This window comes from Drosophila serrata, unplaced genomic scaffold (assembly GCF_035046125.1).
Source record: "Drosophila serrata isolate PLE 108 unplaced genomic scaffold, ASM3504612v1 contig_228, whole genome shotgun sequence".
Lineage (NCBI taxonomy): Eukaryota > Metazoa > Arthropoda > Insecta > Diptera > Drosophilidae > Drosophila > Drosophila serrata.
In genome coordinates this window covers 1,267,631-1,291,009 of record NW_028257126.1, presented here as the reverse complement: position 1 = coordinate 1,291,009, position 23,379 = coordinate 1,267,631, and the positions used below count along the sequence as shown (strand labels likewise).

Below are 23,379 nucleotides of genomic sequence, written 5' to 3'. Positions count from 1 at the left end.
GGTGTTTGAAATTTGGACAATTATTTTTACAATTTCATAAATTGACAAAAATAGGAAAAGTAGGTCGAAAAAATTGTGTCGTTTCTTGTTTCATAGAAATATATAGAGCATGATAATATTATTCAAGGTAGTCAGTCTCTTTGTAAATGTAAATGTTCGGGTCTGAAGGGCCTACCCTGGCGGTTAATGTCCGTTTATATAAATATATTTGTATACATAGCCAAACCACTCGCTTGTGCATTTCTTTGTATCTAGAGTAGGGTCAGATATATAATGTCAAGCCACGAACCAGGCGAAATTAACCCTAAGCCACTGAACATAAATGCTGAATCAAAACGTATACCAAATTTGTAATAGCATCAAAATTGTGTCTAAGAGAAAGTATATTTTACAACAGACAGATTATGAACATGGTTTATCCCAACCAATTTCAAATCCTAACAGGTCATTTTCCTTTTATTTTCATAGATAAAGAAACTTACATTGATGACTACGATTGTTGTTACCGCTGCTGTTTGTGTTGATGCTGGAATTACTGCTGTTATGCTGATGTTGAAGCTGACGCTTGCGACTTCCGGGTGATGTCGATTGGTCAGCAGGATTGGTCGTGATAGAGTTGCGCTTGGAGATATGCGGCTCCTTGCTGATGATGTTGTTGTTGTTGTTAATTGCTGCAGAGGAGTGGCGACCTTGACTGCACGAACGACGGGTGGCGGAGGATGATGCAGTTGCCTTTGCTATTGCCGCTGAGGTGGTGACTACGTTGACGGATGTGACGACAGCAGAGGGCACTGGTGATGTCGGATGGGGGTTGTTGCGTTTTTTGTTCTTGCTGTGGCTTTTGTTGCTATGGTTGTTATTGCGTCGCCGCTGTGACGAGTTATTTGAAGTTGTTGTATTAGCGGCAGCAGTACTATTATTAACTAATGCTGTAGATGTTGCTCCCGTTGCTATATTACTACCGTCGTTGTGCTGCCCCTCCGTCAATGCAGAGAGCGATTGACTTTTAACGGATTCGGCCATAGACGACACTTAACCGCACCGGCATCGAACACACTTAACATGCCAACACAACCAATAATTGAATATTGATCTCGAAATGTTTATTTTTTGTATCGATGGTGCGATGGTGGTACGGCTATATCATGGAAATTGTCTCTATAATTAATTTTATGTTTTTTGCAGATGTTTGTCCCTTTTCGATCAGTTATAACAGGATAATCTTTTTTTATGCACTTCACTGTTTCACAAGTTTCCCTTTTGACAATTTCCCTTTATTATATACTTCGTCGGACAGAGTTTTGCGCTGCAAAAAAAGAAGAGAACATTTTGTTAAAACAATGCGGGACCAAATGGCAAAATAAAACGTATTTTTTATGCAGTCACGTTGCTGTTAAAACGGAGACAAAGAAGCAGAAGAAAAACGCAAGGAAATCGGCTCATACGAAATAAAGTCTCTATTAAAGGTTTTAATAGAAAAGGCACAAATAAAAAAAAAACAAGTCTATATTTAACCCAAACCATATTTTATACACGAATTTAATCTTGAAAAGTGATTAGATACTTTTCAGTATTATTTATTTTTTTTTTTTTTTTCAGTATTATTTTCAGTAGCCACACTATTGAAAATAAACTTAAGGTCCTGAAAATTCCACTAAAGAATAAAAGTACATGGAAAATGCGACTTAAAAATAGCCACAAAGGAGAAAGACCCAAAGAAGAGCCTTAGCCTCTTTCCCCAGGAACTCTGAAGTGCAGAAAACTGAAATGCAGAACGCGAAGTGATCGTCGAGCAGACAGGAAATGTTGAAATTGTGAGTAGGTAGCGTCCAAATGGAGAACACAGTCGAGAGAGCCCACAGAACTACTAGAACCAAAAACACACACACGAGATATGAGGGAATACATGTCACTCTTTGGGCCTCTATATAGCATTGAAGTAAATGTGAAAAACCGGCTCAACTCAAATCAGGGGTAGACAGAAAAGGGGAGAGTGGAAGGACAGGCAAAAGAGAGCGAAACGGACGTTGCTAAAAGGGAAATGCACAAAGGGGATATTTTTTATTCAGGACAGGTACACCAGGCAGACAATGGAAAATGCCACAACTAGATGTAGGCTCATTCACATCTATCGATTTAAAACAGTGAACACTTAAATGCAGCTAATAGCCTAGTGAGTCAGGTTATCTCACAAATAGCGATACAATAACACATCATCAATATTTGTAGTAATAAATTGAAAAGACAGTGCTATTTATACATATTACACTACCTCGTATTTTAATGACTTGTACTCTTACTTTAACAAAAGTGCGTTTTTACAATTTAGCTAAGTTAAACTAAAAAATGTTCCACACTTTAGAAACACTACTAAGTTTTTAAAGGTTCATTTTCCTACAAGACAAAAGCCATGTTGGCACCACTGAAGACCAATGAAAACTGAAAACTAAAAACGGAAAACTGATAACAATGGATATACATGCATACATACGCCACCTAGAAAAAGATACACACCACCGTACTCAGAGACTCAGGAGAACACACAACCGCACACACTTGAGCGCATTTTGTCAACATGTGAAAACTGTAAATAAGTTAACAGCTGTTTGTCAGCAGCACCCACCGACACGTGCAGGCAAGTGAGAGCGGGAGAGAACCAAGCAGAGAGGGTGCGAGAGCAAGAGCGGAATGAGAGCAAATGTTTTGAGTGGAAACGTTGAGCGCACTCACACTCGCGCACAGCTGTGTTAATCAGCTGTTCTCGGCCGTTTTGTTTATGTTTTGCTTTTCGTAATTCCCAGCGTGGTCGTGCATGTGTATGTGTTGGCTATTTGCCCCCTCTTCCTATGTGTGTGCGAGCGAGAAACAAGTTCTGCGAGCGTGTATGAGTGAGCGCTGCCATGCTTGCTTCGCTGCTAGATAGCAAAGAAGATGGAATGAAAGAAAAACCAGAAAAGCAGAGGCTTTTGCCTTTGCCGTTGAATATGTACTTCCCCTTCTTAAATCAGAACGTGTTCTGTTTTGATCTGCGCCCTTTTCATACATTATGTATTGGGAAACCGTCATACCAGCCGATATGTATCGCATATAACCCGAAAAAATGCGTAGTTTCAACATGTCTGCCCTTTTACGATTCGGTTTACTTTATTTTTTGGTTTTTGTCTCACTTTTCCACTTCCAGTTTTCGAGCTGCTTCACTCAAATTTAATAGGCAAACACGAAATGCACAGGCCAACTTAACCCAAGTAAATACATAACACAAAAAAAAAACATTTTAAAAATTAAATGCGAATACAAAAAAATGAGTTCAAGGCCGTCAAAATGAAACCCACAACAGACCAAACAAACGAACGACGTCAACGGTTTTGGTTTGTTGGAAAATTAAATGTTGTATTTGTCTGAGACAGAGTTTTCATTTGATTTTCGTCGGCCGGAGGTTACACCGTGATACACGTGGTAGTAGCTAGAATGACGAGTGAATTAAATTTTTCCGACGATTTATATTTATTAAAAAAAAATCAAAACTAATTTGATTAATAAAAATTTAATGATCTATAAAAAAAAATTATTCATCTACAAAACCTACTAAACCCGCGACATTATATGAATATTTTCCAGGCGTACTTTAATTATAGTTTATGCTTCATATAAAAATTTTATTTAATATCTATCAATTCCCTTTTCTAACTGGGGATATACATTGGCCTTTTGAAGGTTTGGGTCCTAACTACAAAATATATTTGGGAGCTAATTCTGCAGCCGATCACTTGTCGATTTATATATTTTTTTTAGAACATTTAACCAACCTGGGCAACAGCCGACACGGGTCTTATAATCTATCCACCACAGCCACTATATCTACTCGTATCGCTGCCCCACAAGTTTTTCACACCAAAAGCGCACACGAAAAAAAAATAAATAAGCGAGGCCACAAATGGCAGCGCCTTCATGCACGAGTGTGCCAGTGTGAGTGCGTTTGCCATCGTGTGTGCGAGTTGCTTTGCGTGTGGCAACTCCAACATATGGCGACTGCCTCTGTGGTTGCTGCCTTTAATAGTCAATTGAAAAATGTGAAAAAAAAAAAGAAATTGAAGGAACTCGGACAGGAGCAGATTAGTTCTTACATAGTCATTTACTCTAAAACCGCCCTAATATAATCAAAAATGTTATTTCCCTGACAATATATTTTCTTTACCTTATTTCTAAGCAACCTACAATACTTTCGTTTATATTTCGTTTATAACTAGAGTTTATAGACTTCTATTGGGGAGTCCTACAAGGTGATTGCAGGCAAAATATGGTGGTTCGGCAGAGAATTTTGATAGTAGTAAGACGCAAATTACCCTTCAGCTGGCCTGTCATGGCAACCCCCAGAAACGATGCGGAAGTGCGACAACCCTGGCCCCTGGAGCATAATTGATAACAATTTGTGTCTGTGTGGGCTACACTGCCCTCCTCAGCCATTCCACCCCTTACATTTTTCCCCTGCTCGTTATGCATTGTGCGTGCTGTGTTGCTGGCATTGTTTGTAGTAACTTATTTGAATATTGTTGTAAAAATGCAGTCGAGCGCATATTGAAGCTAGTCCCAATAGTGGCACAGTGACTAGTAATAGGGCTGGCTGCCCTGGCAAGTTTTCTATTTTCCGCTTTCCTTTCCCCCATCGCAACGTCGCGTATTCCCTCCCTTTTCAATTCCAAGTGTTACGAAACCTGCCTACGCACAGCTGAGCGTGCGAGCGGGATAGCCTATACATGACCAACAAAGCGACATATCTGACAGCTGGGGTCAAGATAACAGCACAGCGGACTTAAGTCGGAATACGTATTTTAAGAAGTTCTTTTGAAAAAGAAAACCCCTTTCCCGACTTCTAGAAAAATTCTATGACAGGTCAATAATTCAAAAAAGGACCAATAAAAAATAATCAAATATTCAGTGTTAGTGCTATAATATTGACCTCTGCTGTGGCATTTAAGTGGGAAACCGTTTGCTTAAACAGAATTGTGTCGCACTCCCCCGAAAAGGGAATTACGTAGTTCGACTTGGTTGTGTGGAACTAAAAACGCAATAGAAACGCCACCTGGCAACCCTATCGACTGGGTGGGTGGGCGATGTGCTGGGTGGCAGTGGGCAGGCATGCAACAATTAAACTCTGAAGGTTTTTACGCCACACTTGGGGAATACTTTTGGTTTTCGGAGGCAAGGTCAGCAATGGAGAACTTGTTGCCAAGAGCTGGGCAATAAGAGGTGTATATCCAGTGAAAAATTCAAGTATAAAACCACATAATAGTATCAGGCATTTACACAACTCGTTATGTACACAATAAAGCATATACGCATACAGAAAGGCACCAACACACTCACTCACACTCTCGACGTCTGCTATATACAGATATACACATTACTTGGCTGCACTTTCCACAAGACGAAAAACGGAAAGCAAAAAGTAGCTGAAAACTGTCTATTGAGCGTTCAATTCAGCTTACTGTCCTGAGAAGTTTGCAATTATTAATAAAATGAGTACGAATTAAATTTCGATTGAATAAAAAATTAAAACGAAAGAAACGCAAAGGGGAGCACACGGCGCTGCATGTGAGAGAAAGAGAGCGCACGAGGGCAAGCGCATGACGACGTATACACCGACACAAGCACACACACACAAGGAGGAAGAGGAAGAGGAGGTGGAAAAAAATAAGTCTCAGTATGTACAACAATATAACGAAATCAAGCGAGGAGCAAAACTTGATGCATACACAATTTGTGTGATTTGCATGCAAGAATTTCGTTTTTAATTCAAGTCCAACGCAGCGTAGTATTTAAAATTATATAAACAGCACCACCTTCACACAGTATGTATTGGGTATATAGAAAATCAGTCGTTTGCATTTTCCTCTGACTTTTCAGCTCTGCACGCACTCAAATCCAACTCACGAATGAAACAGAAAAGGAGACGACAGAAACGTCAGCAGCAGCGTTCGACGGAAAATGGCGACTGCGAAGTGAGCGCGCCCCACTGAGAGGGCTCTGTTCGAGTGGAAGAGAGCGAGTGAGAACGCTATTCGGGGTCAGGCACAGTCATATCCATAGAATACCCATTCTGTTGTTTAATAATTAGCAAATATTTAATAAAAACACAAATCCCAAAGTGTGGCTAGATCCGACGAAAACCCAATTAACCAGCGACTACAAAAACTTAATCTCCGCAAAAACAGGTCACTCAACCCCTGAGAATGAGGTCAACAAACCTCTCTCTCTCTCCCTCTCTCTGTCTGTCTTTACTTCTATCTACGAGTACTTATTGTAGCCTCTTAGCCTCTTATTTATGTGATATCGGTAAACTGCTTGATTTTAAACATACAAAATATATACATAATTAAGTTGAAATTCTTGATTTGATTTTACTCAAAATGGCCGTGTGGCCATGTCAAATCTAGAGAGAGTCAAACTAGCTCTCTTTGTTCTTTTTGGGGGTCGCAGTCGCAGCACACTCGCTGCTTTTGTACTCTTTGTCGACTTGTACTCTCGCTCATTTTCCATGTACCTGTGTGAAGGCCCGTTATTACAGTTTACCTCTCTCCCCCCTTCGATCAGCTGATCGCGCTGCCGCGAGCGAGGCGGAAAATTCATGTGCGAGAGAATGAGTGAGAGTTGTTAAAAATGTACAACAATTCTAATAGGGTCGCCAGCGTATCAAATATACTCAGCTGACTTATACAAAAGGTGCAGTAACCAGCGAAAAGCAATAACTGCATTAAATAATCGAATTAATAGAGCTGATTTAACCTGTCGCATTCTTTAATAATTTATATTATTTTAAAGCATATATGTATGTATATGTATGTGCATATATAGGTATCATAAGCTGGAGATGAAACTAATCTGTGAACCGTACAAATTTGGGTATTAAAAATACAAATAATTGCTACAAAATTAGTAGTTTTCAACAATAAAAATCGAACTGACAAGGTGCAAGTAAATCATAATCGTGAGCACCAGCATGTTTTCATGTTTATAAAATGAAGAAAAAAAAACAAGTAACAGCAAATTATGAAAATGCAAGCAGGCAATTCGCTCTTTCACTCACTCAAACACACGCATTCACGTGCAGTGGCGATGCAGCTGAGCTTGGCGAAGGAGAAAAAAGATACACACATACAAAAAGAAAGAGGGCGAAAATGAGGCCACGGCTGCTGACGAATTTGGGGCATAGGAAAACAATGATAAAAATAAAGAGGAAGAGCTCCGCTAACTATCGTTTGCAAAAAAATCTGAATATTTCTCACTTATTAATCTCGATGAATATTCCATCATTAGTTTTGTAGCAGAGGTACACGCAAAAGGATTATTAAGTTATCACTGTGGACGGCCGCAGGGACGATGAGCAATGACTTTACAATGTACATACATATGAATGTTTGTAAATAACCCTGGAGAATTGAATATCAGCTGTTGATAGTTTTTGTACCGTTAGTTCGTCTGACGTATAACCTCAACCACCTCAAAAGAAAAGACTAACAAGCTTATTTTATACCCTTTTCCAGTTTAAAACATATTTTCATCTAATTTGAATTGTAGTCGTGTTTTATTCTAAATTTACGGTTTTAATTTTATGAAAATCGGTCGACTATATATGTATGTACATAGCTGACATAGAAACGATAGTTAAATTTAAAGGAAAATGTAAAACGGTGAATGTGAAGCTGTTACTGTTAAACTGTAAATATATTATTTATAGGTAAATGTAACGAAAGTAGACATTACTTCGTTGTTTTTAACGTAAAAATATGAACTAATTTACATTGTATTTATCTGAAAGGGTATACAAACTTCGGCGTGCCGAAGAAAGCTTCCTATCATGTTATCTATTCATATACATATGTACGTATGTACACATATATGTACATGTTAAAACTAAGTGACTTAAAAGATTGATTCTGTTGTTCCTACTGATCACAAAAATCAAAAATGACTTCTCTACTGCGTTGCAAACTTCTGTCTTAAAAAATAATTCACAGGCAATTGCTGCATGCATTGAATTAAAATTTAGTAAATCGGATCCCACTGGGACCCACGTAACTTTGTCAAAAAATGTAATATTTTTTTCTTTCTTTAATCGCTTATACAACTTGTGGTTTAAACGATTTTTCGTACTTAAAAACATATGAAATTCAAGAACTGATAAGGAATGCCCTTCAGAGTAACCAACAGTTGAAATGATTTTCCTTTTGCCTTTGCTCAAAACCACATTTTCTGCTACTGGTTATCTAGATACCTCATAGAGGACTTGTCCGATCGGATAAGAGTATGTTCAGCACATATTGGGTTGTCGGAAGTGGGAAAGGCCAAAAATGCTTTGTTATAATCATTGGGCCAAAGAAGAAGGAAAAGGCTATAGATAACCAAATAAACCTATTTTACTTTTTGATTTTATCGCTATGCTATATTCCAAAAACTTTTAATTTTTAATGCTAAAAAAACAATGATAAATGGTAAACAATTTAAAAATTGTTGGCGGTATTTAGAAATATTATAAAAAAGATTAAGGAAAGTGACGTCAATTGGGTGAACCCATAAAAGCTAACAGTGTAATAATGAAATGTTTTGGACAGGATCCGTTTATAAAATAAAACAACATTTTGCATACTTGATAAAATGAGAATATTTTGAAAAATCTTATAAAATCGAAGCTGATGATTAATATTAGTTATAATTTAAAAACAGACAGCAGGAAGGATGGAATGCAGGACTACATCCTGTCGAACATCGATTTGTAGATGGATGGAGTGTTCCTGATCAATGCCAATGGTTAGTTCCTCGTTGGGGAGTTGCAGGGCTCCAAAAAACGCAGAAGCTTTACGAGAATCCACGGAACAGGAGGCTTCCTGCTGGGATACAGCCAGAGATCGTGGCAGTAATTTCTGGAATCGACTAGTCACCGTGGACATTTCAGAGGTTGCTATCACGCTGAGCTCTCCATCAAAACTAGCTTGGAATTCAAGGCTGGGCGATATGTTCTTCAGTTTATCTATAAGGCTGCGAAGCAAACGCAGCGATGGCAAACTTAATGCCAGTTGCGAATTTGGCACCCTTGGCACTACATAGGCAGACCAATCACTGGCAGGAATTATGGTCACTGGTACATCGTGGACCACTTCTCGGGCTTCTGATGACGATGACGATTGCACGGAGGCAATCACAGAAATGCAGGGAAACTGAATCCGTTGCAATTTTAATTTGCACATGCTAACACCACCACCGCGGAGCACGGATAGAGCTCTACCAAGATTTGCTGATGACATGCTCAGAACTATGTACTCCTGATCGGACCGGGCAGCTTCCATGCGATACTCTGGAAAATACTCATCGGCTGCAATGGTCGCCCAAACTAAGGGTGACGCAGCGGAGCTCTGGTCCTCGTTCACAATGAAGTGCATCTGCCGGACGCCAAGGATCATCACACAATCCTTTGCCAGTTTTGCCAATGTGGCCACAATGGCTTGGAATTCGCGCATATACATTGCATCCTGCATGAGGGCACGGAACTTCATCTTTCCGGAAAGAACTGGGCGAAATCGGCCGCCAGAGATCAACAAGAAATAAATCGAAAATGGGAAAAAAAACGAAAACAGGAATCAAAGAACGTCGGCTAAAAACTAGGTATAGCACAAAACTACAATTCTTCAAATTACTAGACAGTATATTTTACTAAGAGTTTTTAGCTCGACTAAATTACACCGGATCACAAAATGCCAAATGAAGAAGAAAAATGTTATCACATATTATTTAAGGGGAATGGCTTCTAATCAAAGTTTGTTTCGATTTTTCAGCAAAATTAGTTCTTGTTTTGTTAGGCTACAGGTGTCTAGAAGCTTATCTGGTAGTTAACTTTTTCGTAGATTGCTTTCTGCCATCAACAGTGAGACCTATAACCCGGCCATTCTTAGCCAATATAAATCTTTTTAGATATATTTTCATTCGATTTAGGATTTGATCGAAAAAGGTATACAAAAGATAAACTGATCGTAAAGAAAATTTTTTTTTCGTTCTTTCGATTTTTTTAAGTCGTCATCTTTGAATTAGGTTTTCTTTGTTTTGGTTATCTGAATTCAGCTGTTCTTGTGTACAGCAAGAAAAGATTTGACAGGGAGTTTGGGTCCAAGTTAGCTGTCTGTATAATTTATCGTTAATTAGCTGTCAACGACTGTCTCGAATTTATGAAATTCAAAGAAGTTATCACTATGTTTGAATATGTCCTCGATCAAATCTATATTTTTCTTTAAATGCTATATTTCTCGATATTTCGATATATTATATTTTCATCGCAATAAACATCACTTCCTACATCTACACAACTGTTACTGGAATAAGATAATAATAATAAAACCATTTTATTAAAAAAAATCAGATTTATTTTGCCTGCGGAGTGACCACTGTAATTAAGGTGAACAATTTTTTGCTTTATTTGAATTTCAGGTAGGAACTTGGGAAGACGGGCTAGACAGTCAAAAACAAACGAAACGAAAATCTCGAACCCTTTGAGGGGTGACGATGGGCAAGGGGCTGTGGGTTTATTTGAATGATAAGGTGAATGAGGGAGGCAGTGGGTCGGGCGTCTATGGTTCTTGTTCACTCTTTTCTCCACTTCTCTTCACAAGTTTGAGTTTGAGTTCAACGTACAAAGGCGCGCACACGCACACTCAGGCACAAATGAACTCAGACACAACACACACAGAACTGACGAGCACACAGAGAGAAAAACAACGAGAGGGAATAGCCAAGTCAAACAAAGCGCAGAGCAAGTTCCGAGTTGTGTTTTTGCTCGTATTTTATTTTTTTTTTCGTGTTGATGGGGCGAAACGGTGTGGAAAGAGAAACGAAAACGAAGCTCAGCGAAATGAAACACAAACGCACACAGAGGCAGCGGCACAACCATAAAAACTGCCAGGTTCTCCTCATTGCACACAAAGTCATCATCCGCAAGGAGACAGACACAACAGGATTTTTATGCCGTGCCAATCGTGTAGGGGAAAAGTACAAGCGAGGGCTTCTGACTGCCTGCTAATGCGTGTGTATGTGTGTTGAGACAGCGGCGGAAATCAAATTATATGCCCCGTCTTGGGGGTCAAAATATTTCCCTTTTCGTAGTTCAATCAACTTTCAAGGTTAGCTGGGCATTATCGGGCTCCATTCATATTGATAATTCTGGTCTTTGCTCTTGTGAAGAAAATGTAATCGATCCGTTTATGCGGTGTAATTCGCATAAAACATCTGTTAAGGAGAAACAGCAGCATATCAACAATATGAGATACATACAACATATGTATACAACAAATTTAATGCAGTTTTCTCATGGCTTACAGAACATATCATCATCATGATTTGATTAAAAATGTTAGGTAAATTAAATTTCTGAACTTAGCCACCATTAAATACCATGCCAACATTGCATTTAGCCGAGTGAGAAATGATATTGAATAGCTTTATATAAAGAAAACTTTTTCGGTAATATGGCACACAAAATGGATTTTTAACCATTAACAAAAGATTATATTTACCCATAAAATTTCAATTTACACTGGATGTTTTCTTTTCTGCGACACGGCAAATGGGGCGTGCGGAACAAGATACAATAACTTAAGGTAGTCTGGTCGGTTCTTAATTCGAATCAAAATATAAATCTTATGGTTGTTTTAACTGATCTGTAATTAAGCGCAAAAATACATTTGGTATGTGTATGTACATATGTAAATACATACATGTCTTTGGCATACATTCAAAGTCATGTTACATTGGGGCTAATGCCGGACTACCTTATGTTATTGTGTCATGGTGGCGAACACTGATTTATTTAGTTTCACTATAGGAAACAATTTAACGAATTCTGCATACATTGAATTCAGAAATATTACAATTGTTTGTATGTATTCCACGAAATGCTGACAGAACGTGTAATGCAAAAATTAAAGGATCTAGCACTCTTGGCTGGTATGACCAGTGCTGCCCATTTGGCAACAGCTGTTTACTTTTTTACACATAGTTCTCTAAGTGTATTATGACGTCACAACATATCAAGCTTATTTCACAAATTGGCGAATAAGAGATGTTACCTAGAAATGAAATGTTCGTCATTGTTTTCGTTCGTCGTGTGCAGCATTACTTGCAAAAATAAATTTTAAAAAAACCTTGGCGTCAGTGCAACGTGAACAAAATTATATTAAAAAGCTAGATACAAATTGTGAGCAGGGCGAAAAGCAAAAGCAAATGCTAAGAAGTCGAAAATTAAACACAAAATAAGAGGGGAGAATGAGAATTGAATGCTCTCCCCTTCTCCCTCACACCCAAACACACATGATATGCAGATGAAGTTTTCAGCATAAATAAAAGAGAAAGTAAAACTTAACAAGATGCTTGGTCCCTCTCCTCTTTCTTCATTTCCGTATATATTCTCATCTAATGAAAATACCAATTCGAAGAATAAAACGTACCCACACGCACGCACACACAAACAAAAATGGATACTCTACACATGAGGCAGACAGTTAATTGGAACCTCAAAGAACTTCGTTTACGATTGAACTTGAGTGAAATGTGTTAACATACCTATGTAAATTCTAGTTTGCAAAACCAATAATTCAATGAATATAAACTTTTTCTTCCACTTTTACTTGGGAATTGACGTCTTTTGGCAGCCATTGTAAAAATCAATATCACCAGATTTCCGATATAAAAACAGGCACTTTTAACTATATCTTCTTCAAGTGAAGACTTCTGCAGCTTGAAATGATGTTCGACTGGGCTTCTCGAAGCCCTAAATAAGCACAAACCTTTCAAAGATTGGCCACAAAGAGTGTATATAGGAAGAGTGTAAATGGTCGACATTTTGTTTTCCGTCTCGCTGCTGGCTGCCTATTTGTGTGTGCGTGTGTGTATCTCGTCTGTGCAGTTCGACAACCAACACAAAATTTCCAAAAATCACTGAATCATTTCGCACTACGATCGCACCAAATTGTTGGCTGCAGACGAATTACTTACCTATTAACTAATTGCTAATGGTTTCTATATTAGTTTGCACAGTTCTCACACGCTGAATTCCACACGTAACAAAACTCCGACCGACTTTACGTAAATAATAGGGTTGTTGAAAATATATCAAAATATCAATACATCGATATATTTATATCGTGATATTTTTTTGCCCAAATATCGATGTTGCGATATTTTTTACATTATCAATGTTTTGGAAAACTTCATGTTATTTAAAATTTTATATCTTGCTCGTCTAGATAACCATTTTACACGTTTGCAGTTACATGGAACATAATTCTCATGTAGGGAGTAAAATTCATTAACAGATCTGCTCACATCTGGCGGAAAGAGCGCAAATTAACAGAATTCTTTCTTGTTTGCTGTCGGGTGAGCGTAATTAACAAAAATCTCTCTCGTTGGCTGTTTGAGTCAAGGCTTTCGCTTCAGCTTTTTTCCCCCCAAATCTGAAGATCAAAAGATCAGACGCGGGAAAAAATTGAGAACTACGAAAAAAAAAGTGTACAATTTATTATATAATTATACCATCTTCGTGCAAAAGTGCCATAAATAAACCATTTGGGTAACATATTCAGCAAGTATATTTAAGTATATCGATATATTAAAGTGATATTTTACATTATTATTATTTTGTATACAAAAATATCATCGATAGTGAGTGCTGGCTCTATCGTTACTATCAGTGTTTGGATATTGTTTTTAACACATCGATTTTTGGCACTATCGATGTTTTGATTTTATTGGTTTTTTGTTAGTCCAATACATAAAACACGAACTCAATTAATTTTTGTATTCTTTAATATTACGATACAAGAAGCTATGTGATTTTTTTAAATTTTTTTTTAAAATAATTAATTAATTTTTTAATTAATTAAACGTTAATTATAATAATAGTATATTAAAAATATGTGAATAGTTTAAAAAATCAAGCTCTAATAAAATTACTATGTTACTATAGACGTTTTTCAAAAACTCTGATATAGCCGTTTCCAACATTTTACTAATTATTAATATTAATATTTGACGTCTAAGCTTTATACACAATCTGTGTACAGGTACAGCTTAAAATAATTAAAGATTGTATAAAATAATGCAAAAGGAATCCATGTCTTGCGATTATTTGTAGTAGTTTATTTCTCTGATGCAAAGCCGATATACAATACCGAGGAACAGCTGTTTTAAGTGCCGGTATTTTAAGTCATTTATTTATTCAGTCGTTTAGGAAAAAGTATTGAACGATTCTCAAGTATTTCATAAATATCAGCTGTTAGCTTAATTCATAAATACAAGTGGGTAACGCTTCCACCCTTATCATAAAAAAAAGTTGGCAACGCGGTTATTTATTGGGCACTGGTCACATTAATTTTGCTAGCTCTGTTTTTTATTTACTTTGGATTTCGATTCGGACATAGAACTGCAGTAAACAAAGGCTAAATAAAACTTTGAATTGTTTCATTGTTCGGCCCAAGACTGACAGACAGACTGATCAAATACTGTGGTATTTAAAAGCACCTACTGTAAGCCTATTGGAGTTTTACCACAGAAACACGTATCACAGCCAGCGGCAAACAAACTTCTTATCAGCGCAAAGAACAATACCAGCGAAAAAACAAAAACAAAGCCCATTGAGAGAGAGAGAGAGAGAGAGAGAGAGAGAGAGAGATAGAGCGAGCGAAAGAGAAACAAGGTGAGTAAAAAACTTAATTAAAGTCAAACATATATGTATGTAGTCAACTCCTCACCTTCTTTTCCTACAGTTGGTTGCAGTAATTCCGGTGAGAGGACAAGGCAAAAGTCTGCGAGTACTCCGGCGTTTGGCACTTTGACGTCTGACGTGTCACTGCAAGATTACGTGTAATCAAGGAACGAAGCCGTGTCCAATCATGTGCGGGTCTCCCAATCCGGCAGCAATGGGCAATGGAACGAGAGCCTTAATCCTCGTCGGCGGCTACGGCACTCGGCTGCGACCCCTGACCCTAAGCACGCCCAAGCCGCTGGTGGAGTTCGCCAATAAACCCATATTGCTCCATCAGCTGGAGGCGCTGGTGGATGCAGGTTGTCGGCAGGTGAGTAATTAATATAATGAATTATTTATTAGTTTATAGTATGTGGAATTATGAAATCTATACTCCAGGTAATTTTAGCAGTCAGCTATCGAGCCGAGCAAATGGAAAAGGAACTCAAAGTCGAGGCAGACAAATTAGGAGTAGAGCTGATCTTTTCGCACGAAACAGAACCCTTGGGTACCGCCGGACCCTTGGCCTTGGCCAAAACCATATTAACCGCCAGTTCGGAGCCCTTTTTTGTGCTCAACTCGGATGTCATCTGTGATTTTCCGTTCAAACAGCTGGTCCAATTTCATCGTAATCACGGCAAAGAAGGCACAATTGTGGTCACAAAGGTCGAGGAGCCATCAAAATACGGCGTTGTGCTGTACGATGAAAATGGTTGCATCAAGAACTTTATCGAGAAGCCGCAAGAGTTTGTTAGTAACAAAATCAATGCCGGCATTTACATCTTTAATCCCTCGGTCTTAGAACGGATCGAAGTCAAGCCCACCTCTATAGAAAAGGAAGTGTTTCCGGCTATGGCCGAGCAACAGGAACTGTTTGCCATGGATTTGACCGGATTCTGGATGGATATTGGACAACCAAAAGACTTTCTAACGGGTATGCTTGGCGCTTGATTCACTTTCATGCTCAATCTTGGTTGCTCCATTAGCCTTATCTTTTTTTGAGGCATCTTCAATAGTGCTTGGCCTTTTTTTTTATTTGTGTGTGTTTGCTTCTATTTTTTTTTTCCTTATCTATGAGTTTCCTGGAAACTGGCTAAATGTTTGATCGAGCGATTTCTGTATAACTGAAGTGTAGCTCATTAGTCTGATTGTGGCAGTTGCTGATAGGACAGAAAATGGGAATTACTTTTGTGATTCAAATTTGTATTTTAAATTTTGGGGTAGCCTATTTAATAGCTAAAATATACTATTATAGTTGTACTAAACAATTTAAAAGCGGGGAAGTTATTTCTTAATTGCCATTTTTATCAAATTGTAGAAAAACATGATATTTTTATTTATTTGTGGATTAACGTATAGACACAATGTTTCCAAAAGCTATGCCTTAATAGTCGCATTCAAAAATTAATTTCTCCGAAATCCTATGCTGTGATACCATCATCCCCTTTAGGATATTTCAGTCCCAGAATTCTTCCCGTTTATTTATTTATTAATGGTTCTCCTTTTTTCCTTAAGGTATGTGCCTGTACTTAAGCTCGCTGCGTCAGAAGCAATCCCCCAAGCTGTACACAGGACCCGGCGTTGTGGGCAATGTCCTGGTCGATCCGACTGCTAAGATTGGCGAGGGCTGCCGCATCGGACCCAATGTTACAATCGGACCCGATGTGGTCATCGAGGATGGCGTGTGCATAAAGCGTTCGACCATTTTAAAGGGCGCCATAGTTCGCTCGCACAGTTGGTTGGATTCTTGCATCGTTGGCTGGCGATCAACTGTTGGACGTTGGGTTCGCATCGAGGGCATTACGGTGCTGGGCGAGGATGTAATTGTCAAGGACGAGCTGTATGTCAACGGTGGGCAAGTGCTGCCCCACAAGAGCATTGCGGCCAGTGTCCCAGAGCCACAGATTATTATGTGAGACCACTTAGTGTACTTTCCTCCAGTTTTTCCCTTTCGGTATTCGATAAAGGTGCCTTCTGCTTTGATATTCCCGGACGTATCCTAGTGTTTAAGTCTAAAGTTCTGCAAAATATTTAAACGACGATGAGAAACATTTCCAGCAGTTAGCTTCGCTACACTAATTTATAAACTAGGGCTCAACTTCCGTGTCAGACGATGAAACGGAATATCTTGCATCAGGCTCAAGCCTGAACCTTTTTATACTTTGATAAGCAGAGCATAAGAACTATTCTTGTATTTATATAAACATTAGTGAAAATATACATAACATTTTATGAAGAACAATAAATACGTATTCTTTTGTAAATTTAAGTCATAACTTGGATGTTTTAGACAATACAATGAAGGAATGAACAATTGTTACCAGGATATACATATGTACATATGTATGGTTGCCTAGTAACCTATGAGGTATAAAAATGAACAAAGCGCCACAACAAAACTAAAGACGAGACTGACCTAAAGGGAAAAATGTTAAAATCATTGACTCAAATGGATGGAAATCAGCAGCAGCCGCAATTGCAGTTGCTTTGGGAGGACAAGGAAGTCAAGTTCGATGTCCCACAGTTGTAAGACAAGAGAGATCTAGCTGGAGATACCATCTCTAAGGTTGGCATTCAATAATTGCAGACACAAGCACCTTCGTAGCGGAGAGCGTGTCCTGGACTATATATACCACATCGAAGATAGCAAAGGAAATCCGGGTGACACGGGTCGCTTGATGGTTACAAATCTTCGGCTTATTTGGCACTCACTTGTCCACAAGAAGTACAACCTGTGTATGTGACTGCCTATAGATGTTTGAGCCATTTTTTATTTAACTGAGAGCTGTTGTCTTTGCTTTGCAGCCATTGGGTATGCTCGGATTGGTAACACCAACACTCGGATGGTGCACATGCACTCGAAGGGCCGGATGGCCAGTCAGGCTCTCTATATTCTGGCCATAAGCAACGAGACCCGCTTTGAGTTCCTCTTTACCGACGTCTCGGGCGAAACGTCACGCAGGGATCAGCCAATCTTCGCCAGTGTTTTCGATGTATATCAGTAAGTGGGCAAAAAAAGGTTGGAGTCAGAGTTTAAATCTAATTTAATTGTCCTTTGAGGTTATACCAACGCACGTATCTGTACCGCGACTTGAAGTTGCGCGGAGCCATTGTCCAGGCGGGACAGTTGGTTATTCTGCCGGATGAGCAGGTGTTCAGCCAGGTGCAGGGCGTCTGGAATTTGTCCAGTGATCAGGGGAATCTCGGAAGCTTTGTGGTGTCCAACATCCGCCTGGTATGGTTTGCCGATGCAAATGAGACTTTCAACATAAGCTTGCCTTATCTGCAAATTGAAAGTGTAAGTTTTTAATTATTTTTTATAACATTTAAGGCCAGAAACAACTCACTGTCAGAATTTCTTTCCTTTTTTTTAATAGTTGCGCGTCCGTGAGTCCAAATACGGTCCGGCTTTGGTTATCCAAACGGCCGAAACTGGAGGTGGCTACGTTCTTGGATTTCGCATTGATCCATCCGAGCGCCTGAACGAACTGTTCAAGGAGCTTTGCTCTCTGCACACGATCTACGGGGAGCAGCCGAACTTTGGGATCCAATACAATGCCCAGGATGCCCGTCAGCGCTTGGCAGCCGCCGCTGAGGAGGCAGCCCAGATTCCCCAGTTTAAGGTCGAGAACTTTGAGGAGCTGGATGAAAGGCAGGAGAGAGAGATCAATACCAAGTTGAATAGCTACCTGGCCGAAGGATGTTTGGGAAAGGTTAGTGTCAATGGTTCAGCCGACCAGGAGGATAGAGGCGATCCTGTTTACTGTAAGGAGCTGGGCTTTGCCATGGAACGAATTAGAGATGGGTACAAATTACAAGATCTGTGGAATGTTATGCCCACTAAAATGGAAAGCATTGAATGATTCCCCGAATGACGATTAATATGAAGATGTAGAAATACATTAATGAAGTATAGAGAACAATAAAATATTTATATATTAATCGTTAACAAGTTTCAAGTCTTAGGTTGGCCTGTAAATGATCTATATATGAATATATATGTATGTAAAACAATGGCCTCACTCAATAAATAGCCAGGTTTGTGATTTTATTTTTGATGTATTTTTTATTGACGCATACAACTCGCTGTGTGTTTAAGTAATTTTGCTTTGTTTGGAATCGCTTTGAAATTGGTTTTAGCTTATTGCTAATTTTTAAACATTTTTGTGTGTTTCGAATATTTTGTTCTTTACTCTCATCCTTTTAATTCCCATTTATATTGATGTTTTTACCTTTTAATGATTTCTAAGAGATTTTCTGTGTTGTTTGGGTCATGCGAATCATTGAATTGGCTTCGTTTTATAAATTAGTTCATATCACAACACACAGTTGATTTGACCGGCATTTTGTTTTTTTATATAGATTTCTATATTGTTATATTATCATTGCTGTTCTTATAGTTATATCGTATGTGTAGATAATGATAGCATTATATATATATATTTCTAATTTACGAATGAATTGTTTTTGTTGTGTCTAAGCTATAAATTCTAACAAACTTAATTAAAGTAGGAAAATGAATTATTATATGTAGTTGTGGCGCTTTCGTACTCATTCTTCTTCTAATCTTTCCTACTAAACCTGCCTCAAAGGCGAAACACATGGGACTAAATCGAATCAGAGACTTCATCGCACTTTGTTTGTACATCCAACGCAAAGAAACACAAAAAATTAACATAAAGGGTTTGTTTCTGTTGAAATATCAGTATCGCGGGAATGGCTTGACTTTTACAATTTTCTTTATACATTTAATACTTTTCTTCTTGATGAGGACTTTTTGTATGAGGACTACGCATGAACTAATCAATTTTCATTTTGCATACATATATCATTCTGTACCATTATTATATTCGTAGTGTCTGCTTTGTTATATCATCAGTCTTGAAGACCAAACCAGAATTCTGTAACACATTTACTCAAAGCAAGTGAAACTGGAGAAACCCGGGGACTCCTTTGCCCCGCGTATTCAGATTGCACAAATTGGATCAAAACGAGAGTTGAGCTAAAGTGTACTTTACATTATTACTGGCTAATCTTACACTTGTTTACGCCTTTCCCAGAAAAGACGCAACATGTTTACACATACACAGTAACTGGAACCAAAAGACTTAGACCTTAGAGCGAGTCCCCGCACTCGAGCCGCGACAGCTATTGCGACACTCGACTCTGTTACTATTCTATTACTATTCTTACTTCTGGGGTTTCTGCCATATCGACTTTCGCGTCTATGTTTATTTGTTGGCGGAGATCTGTTGACGGGCTCGCAGACGTGTCATCGGCGGCGAGGGGCGACTCACTGGCGGCGAGGCTTCAGATGATCCACGACTGCGTTTAGCAGAAGCTCCTTTTCCAGTTGCTGCCTTGCGTTTGAGTTTGGTATTAACTGCAGTTGCGCCATCGGTTGAAGAGGTGGATGTGGTTGTTTGTGGAGAGCCGCCACGGCTACGTTTGGCATTTCCACTTCCAGAATTCGCCTTGCGTTTGGTCGGACCTTGTTTGACCTCAGCGGGAGTGGTAATTTGCGGAGTGTTTGAAGCGATGGATTCACCACGGCTGCGTTTTGCTTCTCCAGTTGCTGCGGAAGCCGCTGCTTTGCGTTTGGCCGGTACCTTGGCTTCAGTTCCTCCATCAGCTGGAGAGGTGGATTTCATTTGTGGTGCCTTACGTCTTTTGGCCGTGGCCTTGGGGGCGCGACGACGACGCTTTGGCTTTGTGTTTGTAATGGCATGTGCAGAGCCTGAGGTGAGTGTGTTGTGGGAGCGAGATCTGCTCCTGCTGCTGGTAGTGGTGGTGGTGTTGCTGCTGCTGGGGTTTGTGGCGATGATGGCGGTGCTGCTGGTTTCTACATAGGGCATAGGAACGAACGCCGAGTTCTTGTTTGTTGGCAATGTCACGTTGCTGAAAGGGATAAGCCCATGTCTTAACAGTGTTTTTAGGGGTTTCATAGACGTCTTCACTCACCTGAGCTTTGGTTTGTGGACTAACTCATCGTCGTCGTCTTCGTCGTCGTCCTCGCTATCTGGATTCCCAGCGGGAACAAATTTGGGTCTCTTCAGTTCAAAACTGCGAAATTTATTGCTAGTGAATATAAAAGAGTTTGTAAGTGGAGGTTAAAACCGATTATGTCTAGTTGATAGTGGTTCCTATAAAGGAAAATCAATCTGCAGATTTATACGTAATGTTCTCCAGAGTTATTTTTTCCCAAAAAAAAAAAAAAAACTCATTAAATAAAACTACTCACATTTTAATTGGCGTTATGGGCATGGGTCGTATGGGCTTAAAGAGGCACAGGTCCATGAGCAGGCTGTCGGTGCTGGGATTCCGCTTCCGGGCATCCGCCGATCGGTGCAGTGCCGTGGGAGCTACCGTGTAGGTGCGCAGGAAGGCGGCGGTGGGCACGTTGGGCTGCACTTGTGGAGTGGAGTGTGTCGCAGGGGCCAGAACGTAGTGGGGGCGGCTTGTGCTGGCGGATATCGAGGTGATGCTGCTGATGCCGCTGCAGCCCATCAAGCCGCCGGCGCCGCTCAGTTTGCGTTTCAGACCCTGCTGGTCCTGGAGCTTTGCGGTGGCGAGGGGAGCAACAGAAGCAGAAGGAACCGAGGCCACTGGCGTGGGTGCCGACATCACCAGGGCCTTCTGAACGGTGTCCTTGATGAACTCGGTGCCGCGATGCAGGCGCACAGACAGCGTCTTCATCAGCGCACTGGCGGCACTGGGGCGAGAGGCGACTGATGATGTGGTGGGAGTGCCGCCTCCGCCGGAACCAACGCTTCCAGATCCGGCGCCGCTGTTCAGTTTTCCGGCATCGTAGGCCGGCAGACCGGCTGCGGCCAGCAGCATTACGGGATCGGAATCGGGTGGTGGAGGAAGTGGTGCAAGCGCAAGTGCGACTTCGACTCAGCTCCGCCAGGTAGGTTCACTGCCTCCGCCGCCGCAAGAAGCTGCAATAGCATGCCAATGCCCGTCCGGCCCTCACATCTACGCATTCATTTTCCAAAATTTCCAAGCAGATTTTCGATTTAAACAAAAACTGGATTTCTTTTCTTTTTGTTTTCGTGGTCGCCTTGCACGCTCGTTCGTACTACTACTACACTCACTCGCCCACAACTACAACTGCTACTGCGCCCTCACCACGCACACACAAACGCGCACAACCTGCCGCAAAAACACTAGACTCCCATTGTGGCCGGCGGAAAGGACGACGATATATTTGGTCCTTTAGGCTACTCTCCGCGATCTCTTGATCTTTTTCCTGCTGGTTTGCGAATTCTTTTGCCGTGTTTTACGCTTTTACTCCACCGCACTTCGTTCATTCATCAGCAGTTGGGATGCAAAAACATCGATGTCACTATCGATAGTATCGATATTTTTTAAAACGATAAGATCGCCGGCAATACCTGAGTTTGATAAATGTGAACATTATATTTAAATGATTAAGGGTTTCTACAATTTCTTAAAGTTTAAACCTACTTGGGCAGTTCCTCGAAAAGGAATCGTCGTGACTTAATCTATAAGTTTTGGGGCACAAAGAGTCAGCATGAGCTACAGAAGTTGTTACTTTATGCTTTGATTATTATATTGATTTTTTGTTAGCAAACTTTGGCCAAAACATCGAAGTACTGACAACTTTTGTTACTTTCACCTAAACATACTAAATTCAAACTATATTTACAGTTTTGCAGTTACAGTTTTACATTTACAGTTTTGAATTTTTCTCTACAGATCGTTTCTATGGCAGCTATATGACATAGTCTTCCGATTTTCATTTACATATATTTCATGTATATTAAAAAGGGGCTCCATCTCTGAGAAGATGCAAATATTTTGAAAATCATCGAGATTTCAACTTTTTACGGACTGAAATGGCTAGATCGACTCGGCTGTTGATGCTCAGGAATATATACTTTGTAGAGTCGGAAATGTCTCCGTCACTGCGTTGCAAACTTCAAACTAAAATTATTATATCCTGAAAGGGTATAAAATGAGCATTCTGCAAAAAACACCAAAGGCACTAAATGTGCCATTATTTATAAAACAAAATCTGTGGCTTTTCAAGTAAAGTTCCTTTAATTTAAGTTATTTTTTGTTTTTGAAGATCTCGTTATGCTTACACTTAATACATATGAGTTTAAAATAATAATTTTATTGTTTTCAGCGATATCGATGTTTTCTAACACTACTATTATTTTTTTGCATCATCATCATCAGCAGCTGTGACCAATCGACTTAACGATGGCTATGTGTGTGCTTGGCTTTTCTCCGCCAGGGGCGCTACCCGCTCAAACAGGCGCCACCTGGCTGAACATTATGATGACGAAGTTGCCAGACAGCTTGATTTCTTTTGAACATTTAAAATTAATATAAAATTAAGAGTTTGTTTTAAATAAATGTAAAAGAAATATGTTAACAATTTAATTGAATTTTCAAATATTTTCTTATTAAAATTTGTGTAAATTATTTTAGAAAAAAGTTTGTGCACTTTACAGAAATCGTATTCATTTAATTAAGAAGTAATAACACTTTGATTAACCATCCATAAGCATAAGCATTTCATAAAAATGTTTAAAGTTTATGTTAAACAACTTAACTCTCTTATTTGA

At 39.4% G+C, this 23,379-nt stretch overlaps 5 protein-coding genes and 1 long non-coding RNA gene across 22 annotated transcripts in view; 3 read left to right on the top strand and 3 right to left on the bottom strand.

Annotated features, from left to right (window-relative positions):
- Nucleotides 1–13,162, bottom strand: part of ctrip (E3 ubiquitin-protein ligase ctrip) — a 28,434-nt gene extending 15,272 nt beyond the window's left edge. For 6 of the 15 annotated variants that reach the window (XM_086829993.1, XM_086829997.1, XM_020957363.2 and 3 more), the window contains exons 1-2: nt 13,033–13,162; nt 483–1,306 (exon numbers count right to left, since the gene is read on the bottom strand). In XM_086829993.1, coding sequence (XP_086686119.1) covers nt 483–1,023 — 541 coding nt within the window. In that variant the 5' untranslated portion in view covers nt 1,024–1,306; nt 13,033–13,162. Of the gene's footprint in view, nt 1–482; nt 1,307–2,272; nt 2,496–5,840; nt 6,002–12,600; nt 12,940–13,032 lie in introns of those variants that run through there. The other 9 variants (XM_086829994.1, XM_086829998.1, XM_086830001.1 and 6 more) reach the window with 4 other exon arrangements.
- LOC147644145 (uncharacterized) lies at nt 4,529–6,172 on the top strand. Its single transcript, XR_015271012.1, has 2 exons — nt 4,529–5,849; nt 5,905–6,172. It is a non-coding gene; the product is annotated as an uncharacterized LOC147644145 (long non-coding RNA).
- Nucleotides 8,642–13,156, bottom strand: Hus1-like (Hus1-like checkpoint clamp component). 2 transcript variants are annotated; one of them, XM_020957365.2, is made up of 2 exons: nt 13,033–13,156; nt 8,642–9,562 (listed from the first exon to the last, which is right to left on the bottom strand). In XM_020957365.2, exon 2 carries the CDS (start codon nt 9,546–9,548, stop codon nt 8,712–8,714), a length of 837 nt encoding a protein of 278 aa, XP_020813024.2. In that variant the 5' UTR covers nt 9,549–9,562; nt 13,033–13,156; the 3' UTR covers nt 8,642–8,711. The 2 variants fall into 2 exon arrangements, with proteins under 2 accessions (XP_020813024.2, XP_020813023.2); XM_020957364.2 differs by lacking the exon at nt 13,033–13,156 and adding an exon at nt 12,825–13,026.
- Nucleotides 13,163–14,367: 1,205 nt separating the features above from the next.
- Gmppb (GDP-mannose pyrophosphorylase B) lies at nt 14,368–17,025 on the top strand. The gene is made up of 4 exons (XM_020957202.2): nt 14,368–14,731; nt 14,802–15,110; nt 15,179–15,713; nt 16,295–17,025. The coding sequence occupies exons 2-4, from the start codon at nt 14,928–14,930 to the stop codon at nt 16,693–16,695; spliced, it is 1,119 nt and encodes a 372-aa protein (XP_020812861.1). The 5' UTR covers nt 14,368–14,731; nt 14,802–14,927; the 3' UTR covers nt 16,696–17,025.
- An 86-nt stretch (nt 17,026–17,111) lies between these two features.
- On the top strand, nt 17,112–18,721 carry BBS5 (Bardet-Biedl syndrome 5 protein). Its single transcript, XM_020957347.2, has 5 exons — nt 17,112–17,305; nt 17,367–17,515; nt 17,585–17,780; nt 17,840–18,077; nt 18,157–18,721. The coding sequence occupies exons 1-5, from the start codon at nt 17,208–17,210 to the stop codon at nt 18,640–18,642; spliced, it is 1,167 nt and encodes a 388-aa protein (XP_020813006.2). The 5' UTR covers nt 17,112–17,207; the 3' UTR covers nt 18,643–18,721.
- On the bottom strand, nt 17,809–22,151 carry LOC110187673 (uncharacterized). 2 transcript variants are annotated; one of them, XR_015271011.1, is made up of 5 exons: nt 21,021–22,151; nt 20,741–20,857; nt 19,973–20,677; nt 18,127–18,420; nt 17,809–18,062 (listed from the first exon to the last, which is right to left on the bottom strand). XR_015271011.1 is itself a non-coding variant. In XM_020957095.2 (3 exons), exons 1-3 carry the CDS (start codon nt 21,617–21,619, stop codon nt 20,011–20,013), a joined length of 1,383 nt encoding a protein of 460 aa, XP_020812754.2. In that variant the 5' UTR covers nt 21,620–22,151; the 3' UTR covers nt 18,826–20,010. The 2 variants fall into 2 exon arrangements, 1 of the variants encoding a protein (XP_020812754.2); XM_020957095.2 differs by lacking the exons at nt 17,809–18,062; nt 18,127–18,420 and having other exon boundaries at nt 18,826–20,677.
- Nucleotides 22,152–23,379: the final 1,228 nt, after the last annotated feature.

Excerpts from the sequence above, each read along its gene's own strand:
- LOC110187673 (XM_020957095.2), bottom strand. The coding sequence starts at position 21,619 with ATGCTGCTGGCCGCAGCCGGTCTGCCGGCCTACGATGCCGGAAAACTG. Across the intron at positions 20,858-21,020 it reads CCCATAACGCCAATTAAAAT|CAATAAATTTCGCAGTTTTG; the intron begins GTGAGTAGTTTT and ends TATATTCACTAG. Across the intron at positions 20,678-20,740 it reads GTCCACAAACCAAAGCTCAG|CAACGTGACATTGCCAACAA; the intron begins GTGAGTGAAGAC and ends TATCCCTTTCAG.
- Gmppb (XM_020957202.2), top strand. The coding sequence starts at position 14,928 with ATGTGCGGGTCTCCCAATCCGGCAGCAATGGGCAATGGAACGAGAGCC. Across the intron at positions 15,111-15,178 it reads TGGATGCAGGTTGTCGGCAG|GTAATTTTAGCAGTCAGCTA; the intron begins GTGAGTAATTAA and ends TCTATACTCCAG. Across the intron at positions 15,714-16,294 it reads ACCAAAAGACTTTCTAACGG|GTATGTGCCTGTACTTAAGC; the intron begins GTATGCTTGGCG and ends TTTTTCCTTAAG.
- BBS5 (XM_020957347.2), top strand. The coding sequence starts at position 17,208 with ATGTTAAAATCATTGACTCAAATGGATGGAAATCAGCAGCAGCCGCAA. Across the intron at positions 17,306-17,366 it reads AAGTTCGATGTCCCACAGTT|ACACAAGCACCTTCGTAGCG; the intron begins GTAAGACAAGAG and ends CAATAATTGCAG. Across the intron at positions 17,781-17,839 it reads AGTGTTTTCGATGTATATCA|GTTATACCAACGCACGTATC; the intron begins GTAAGTGGGCAA and ends TTGTCCTTTGAG.
- Hus1-like (XM_020957364.2), bottom strand. The coding sequence starts at position 12,879 with ATGTCGACCATTTACACTCTTCCTATATACACTCTTTGTGGCCAATCT. Across the intron at positions 9,563-12,824 it reads TTGTGGCCAATCTTTGAAAG|TTCTTTCCGGAAAGATGAAG; the intron begins GTTTGTGCTTAT and ends GATTTCGCCCAG.